This window comes from Tribolium castaneum, chromosome 2, assembly GCF_031307605.1.
Source record: "Tribolium castaneum strain GA2 chromosome 2, icTriCast1.1, whole genome shotgun sequence".
Lineage (NCBI taxonomy): Eukaryota > Metazoa > Arthropoda > Insecta > Coleoptera > Tenebrionidae > Tribolium > Tribolium castaneum.
The window spans coordinates 25,014,986-25,020,985 of NC_087395.1; the positions used below are offsets into that span (position 1 = coordinate 25,014,986).

Genomic DNA, 6,000 nt, shown 5'->3' on the forward strand with positions numbered 1-6,000 from the left:
GTGTGTGACACACAAAAGACGCAGGAAAGACCTGAAAGGACCGAACGATACGTATTCTAATATCGCCTTTGAAGTCGACCAATCCCCACTAAAATATTGATATAAAGGTGAGAGAAGATTTCTATCGTACGCCGTATCTAAAACATTGGAAAACAAAGGCGGAATCATAAATAAATTACGATTTTTCCGTCACAAAGAGAATCAACGAGAGCACAAGTATATACGAACAATCCCTCTGATTAAATTCCCGGAGATTTCCCAAGTCCATAAACAAAAAACATAACGAAATAACGAAAAAACGCACAAATGCAAATTGACTAACGGCATTAAGTCCCCACTTGAACGAATTAAAAATTCTTTCTGGCGGATCGCCGGCCGAAGCATTAAATTTCCCGCTCGACCAGCGACACGGGGACTTCACACAAATCCAATTAAGAACATTCAGAACGTCACCGAATAACCAAAGCAAATATTACGGGGGGGAGGCAATAAAAATTCAAATTTTTTCATTTACATTTTAAATGCTTTTTCATACACGGTGGACGCCCGACGGGCCGGAACTGCACCGCAAATTGACACAAAATCTTACCTTTAACCTTTCAGAAGACTCTAAATACCTACCACCAGACAGCACAAGTCCCCATTTTTGACTCCCTCTTTTACGTTTTAAAGAACAGAAAAAGATCATATTCTTATCTTAAAGAAATAACAGTTAAAAACCTAATAAAATTAGCTTTATTGAGAAGAAAACCATAAATATTTATCTAGAATCTTATTTAGAAGACGTGTTTCATGAGTCAGACAGAAAATAGTATAAAAAACAATTTTTTCGAAAAAATACATATAAAGAAACAAAAAAGTTCAAGCCGAGGTTTATTTTTTACAGAAGATACGTTTAGGCAAAACGTAAAGACAGAAAATGTTTAGTCTTCATTTAATTTTACACATAATATTAAACACATCACACTCTTTTATCACTTTGATCTTCCTATTTCAAAATTGTTCTCTAACTTCAGGGAAGGGGTTATAGAGAAAGTGCATTTGTCGTAAAGGTCGACGTTTACAGATTTGATAAAAGATGAACATTTTTTATTTGGGAATTAACAATATTAGTAAAATAATGTAAAAAATATTTATGAGAATAGCAAAATAAAGCATAGAGTCAACATTTTATTTGTTTATAAAACGTAAAAATATTTATAATAACGTTACACATTTTTTTCTACACGAAAATCACAACATAAATTTGAAAACTAAAAAAAACTAAATATTGTTTCTTATTAAACACTTACACGTCACTAAAAGAAAAATCCAATTTTTGTTCACACTTTCACACTTTTTTATTTAACAGTACATTGTTTTAGTTTTTTCCTTTTTTGAATTATAAGAATGTTAACAGAGTTTTTACTTAAAATTTGTAACTGTCATAGTGGTGGTTACATTTCAGCAAATTTCTGTAACAACTAAAAGTTAAGCAGATATTTAAGCAGATATTTTATCCTCAATCAATCCCTCTAGAGTGAAAAAAAGGTTTTCAAATAAAATTTCAGTTGGTGGCACAGAAAGTCGATATTTTATTAGTTATTATAGATCACCCTGAACTAGAACAAATTTACAAAAAAATATTTCTCCATTTAAAAAAATAAAGCAGCAATAATTTAGTAAGCAGAGATTTTTTAGAATGGGTTATTTCATATTTTTTTTTGTTAATTACGATTGTAACAACATTACAAGCCCCCGAATTGATAAGGGACTGTAAAAAAAAACTTCAGTGCCAATAACTAATGAGATATGTTTTCCAATTCAATTAAAAAACAGTATGCAACCAACATTACACACGTGCACACTTTGTGGACTATTCCAGTCATTTTAAACACTATTTCCTTAGGGTAAGACTACTGACGATTTCAGACAAAAATGTAAATCTCCTATTGCACAAATTAATTCTTAGGTTCTTAGACACTTATTAAAATGTCTATATGTCTGTCAGAGAAGATCTTTTGAAGATCCCTTGTTCCTTATTCGCCCCCTTTTTTACAAAAAATCTGACTAGTTTTGCTTAAAAAATACATATTTAGAAAAAGTATAAAAACTCATTTCAATCATTGAAAAAAAACTTTCTAAAAGTTTGATTACAAAATGAAATATTGCTTATTAAAATCTCAGTCTTAATGACTTTTACTTTTTGCCCAAAAAGCAAAAACGTGATTCCCCGATTAGATAAATAAATAAACTGATGGCTTGAGGGAATCACACTATAAATAAACGGAACACACATAACGTGTGCAACAAAGGATTCCCCTCTACAATACCACAATAGGGCCCGATAGGGCAGTGTAAACACACAAGGGCAGCCCCCTTTATCCCCTAGTGTGAAAAGCCGGCTGCCACGAAACTCTCCCGATTTGAGTACAATTTAAATGATGACAGTGCTTGATCCCACCAGGGGGCTATCAATGAACGGCGTCCGCGCCGCGACGCCACCGATTTATGTTAAAAAAATCGCAAAACATGCGTTTACAGTTGAAATTCGTTGATTGTTTACAAATAAATTGTTTACTTACCCGATCATTCTCAGCCGGAAAACGGGGGTTAGTGGAGTCGGGAAGGGCAGACAAACACAATGCGGTTGTAAATAAGGCTTCAGAGCACTGGTACAGCGTGGTTAAACGGCATACGGTTTTAAATAAATAATAAACACGATGTGTTAACAAGTGGTTTGTTAAGATGGCGAAACGTCAAGCAGAGGAGGAAATTAGCGACAAGAAACGAACAATACGGTACTAACACAACACAATATGCACTTTAGAGTTATAAAAATGTATAAAAATACTTTTCCAATACTGATAAGAGGTTTTTGGTCCGATTACAGGTTTAAATTACATTTGGTCCGCTGGAAAAAATCGTCTGTCAGTTTCGCGTGCTGGAAGGGTGTGCGTGACGGCCGGCAAATCAGCACACTGACTTATCGGCTTCCGATAAACCGCCCCGCGACGACACCGCCAAGCAAATTCAGGACTCAGTCCAAAAACGCGCATTTGTTGCTTGGGCTTATCTCCCATCGACAGCCCCAAACACGCTCAGTACATAATAAAAAAAGCCGCAACAATGCGGTCAAGAGGGCTGTGAACGGCTGCCATCTAGGAGACAATAGTACAACATCAATAAAACGCAAAAAGTGCTTTATTACGAATTAAGATAAATAGATACAAAACACGAGACGAACTTGACTATTTGTGTGATTCTTCACGGTTTATTAATCGCCGTACCGCCATCGCCACCAAGCCACAGTCATCCTATCCCAAATGTTCTCAAAGCTGAAACATCCGCCTTAAGACAAACTCAGTTCAATTAATTCACAAACCTATCCATAGCAGGCCTCACATCCAACAACGCAAACTGATATTTCTGGTCAACCATACCGCCATCGTAGTAGTCTATGACATACCTCACTTCCTTGCCACACCTGTCAACAATCCAATCATGGCGATCAAATGGCAATTCGTAACCTAGCAACCATCGAATTCGAGCTCTAGGGCTGTAAGTGGTTGCTTTCCCGCCAAAACTTTTCAATTTTGGGTTACCACACTCTTTGGCATGTAGCGCCTCCCATTTTAGGACTTCAAGCCACGCCTGCTCGTTATTCGCGTTGTGGATTTTGATAATATCGTCCATGTCCTTTTGCGTAACGTCCCCGTCCTTCCAACGCCACCCTTTACGCAACATTGCGTTCCAAAACATCTGAAAATTGTTTTTATTTTCATAGATATATCTTTAAAATTACAGATTTCTATTAAAATTTTAACACTTCGTAGGGGTTGATTTTTGAAAAATCCTAAAACACGTGTTTCTTTATTATTAACTTAAAGCCCAAACGCCAATTTTCAGAGATATAACCGCAATAATATAATTTTAATATTTTTTTTAAAATGATGGATTTTCAATAAAATTTAACACCCCTTGGACCGAGTTTCAAAAAATCCTTTCTTAGCGAACCCTTACACCCTCTAAACAACGTATTTTCCAAATTTGAACTTTCTGGGTTCAGTGGTTTAGGCTGTGCGTCATCGTCAGTCAATCGATCACGGAACTGTTTTAAATTTGCCGCCAATTTCGCAAAAAATGGCGCAAAATTTGAAAATGGTTTCACTGTTTTACCCACTTGTTGGCTGGGGTACACCCAGAAGGGGGCCTCCCCCTCCTGGACGATGGCTTTCGGAATGTTGGAGACTTGTCTTTCGGTGGGCAGCGGGAAGGGTTGTCCCGGCGATGGGTTCTGGTTGGCTGGCCCCATCTGAAAACGCAAATTGAGCCAAAAATCGGGCCCGAGATGGGCACAGTACCATGTTAAGTGGGTTGATCTCGCCATGGTTGACGGGACACTCCGACGCCCCCTTGGGCCGGTGCATGGGACACTCCGGCGGTATTTCCCCGTGTGTGAAGGTTTTGTGAAACTCGTGCTTTTTGGCATTCTGGTGGAGACTAGTGTTGGGGTGCACGATTTGGGAGGCGGCGATTTCGGCCGCTGAGACTGTGTTCCCCATTTTTTTGATAAAGTGAGGTTAGGGCGACTTACGTAATGAAGCAAAAAGCGTAATATCTAAATTATGTAATAAATAACTGATAAATAGGAGACACTAGAAACTGGTAATTTGTAAACGGCGAATTTTTACTGCTTTTTTGAAGTATTTGATGAAATTTGACCCGGCATTATGTCACAATGTGTGGTTAAAGCTACGTACGGCTTGTACGTAATTTATTTTAATTCACTAGTCTGAAGCGATTACAAAAACCTGAAATTCTTAATAATGATATTTTACGGCTCTTGTGCAACGCCTGAATCAATAGAATTTTTTGCTCTATTATTATTATATTTGTGGCTAACCTTACGTCAAAACCGGAATTTAAATCTAGCTAAAGTCCGGGTTCCGGGATCCGAGTTCTCATTTAAAATCTCCAAAAACACCATAGATTATAGTAGTTTTTATGGCACGAAGCAAAATTGACACAGAGACGTGTTCAAACCATTGATTTTTTCCGAAATGGAAACAGAATAAAGAACTTTTGCAAAAACCAAAATGATGAATTTTTTGGTTGGTTCTAGATACCAGAGAAATGCGGAATCTGTTTTGTCTAAAGTTTTAATAAAACATTAAAAATACACACAGCGGACTTTTTTTATCCTTGCAATTATATCCTTGTTTATCCTCCAAATTTAAGGGAATTGCCTCGTTTGCTCAATATATTTACTTAGAGCCTCTATAGTGCAGCTATACCCAATTAGCCTCCAGACAATGCTGTTTACTAGCTTGGAATATTGTCAATACTCAAACAGACGCTCATTATTTTTTTATTTGTTTACTAAAAACATATTTGTGGTAAAATAACACAACATTTTACGAAATTTTATGTTAATAAAATCATGTTTGACAACATTTCTTTTAATTTATTCTGTCAACACCTGGATGTAAGCAAATATCTATCAAGTCTGTGCTATCAACTATCATCAACAACTATTTTCACACAGTTTAGAGTTTATTTACAATGGAGGGTGAAAAACCTTAAATAACCTTGGGTTGCAATGTTTGCATAACGTAACTAATTTAAAAATATGCATTGAATGTACAGTTAGAAATTTTCCTTGACTCGTAAATGGAATGAATCAATAATGATGTTGCATTATTGGTTGCCTGATTGCCAGAAAAAAACAAACTTGTTATACTTCTACAAAAATTAAAAAAAATGATAAAGAAACAATAAATGACAACCACCAACTACAAATAAAATAAGAACAGAAATATAAAGTCTTTGTCAATGACCTCAGTGTTTTTAGCGATAACTTTCTTATTTTTATTTATTTAAATATTTAAAAAAATGAGTCTGCTAGAAGGATTTAAGGATTTTGGTTTCGGCAAAAAATTAACTTTAAAAGTTTTTTTCCGTAAAAATGCGCTGTGAGCATTGTTAGTTGCCTGCCTTTCTGCAAAATCATTTTGATGA

At 35.9% G+C, this 6,000-nt stretch overlaps 2 protein-coding genes across 3 annotated transcripts in view; both read right to left on the bottom strand.

Annotated features, from left to right (window-relative positions):
- heph (hephaestus) overlaps positions 1–2,950 on the bottom strand; it is a 109,300-nt gene extending 106,350 nt beyond the window's left edge. For both annotated transcript variants that reach the window (XM_008200143.3, XM_008200140.3), the window contains exon 1: positions 2,565–2,950. Coding sequence is in view for 1 of the 2 variants with exons in the window: in XM_008200140.3 (XP_008198362.1) it covers positions 2,565–2,572 (8 nt within the window). In the remaining variant the exon portion in view is untranslated. The remainder of the gene's footprint in view (positions 1–2,564) is intronic.
- Positions 2,951–3,165: 215 nt separating this feature from the next.
- Positions 3,166–4,754, bottom strand: LOC655015 (holocytochrome c-type synthase). Its single transcript, XM_961483.5, has 4 exons — positions 4,344–4,754; positions 4,163–4,294; positions 3,365–3,741; positions 3,166–3,317 (listed from the first exon to the last, which is right to left on the bottom strand). Exons 1-4 carry the CDS (start codon positions 4,542–4,544, stop codon positions 3,257–3,259), a joined length of 771 nt encoding a protein of 256 aa, XP_966576.1. The 5' UTR covers positions 4,545–4,754; the 3' UTR covers positions 3,166–3,256.
- Positions 4,755–6,000: the final 1,246 nt, after the last annotated feature.

What these genes read in the sequence shown, in the direction of transcription:
- LOC655015 (XM_961483.5), bottom strand. Translation starts at nt 4,544, where the DNA reads ATGGGGAACACAGTCTCAGCGGCCGAAATCGCCGCCTCCCAAATCGTG. An exon ending in AGATCAACCCACTTAACATG is followed by an intron (nt 4,295 to 4,343) that starts GTACTGTGCCCA and finishes TTGCGTTTTCAG; the next exon opens with ATGGGGCCAGCCAACCAGAA. An exon ending in GTGAGGCCTGCTATGGATAG is followed by an intron (nt 3,318 to 3,364) that starts GTTTGTGAATTA and finishes CGGATGTTTCAG; the next exon opens with CTTTGAGAACATTTGGGATA.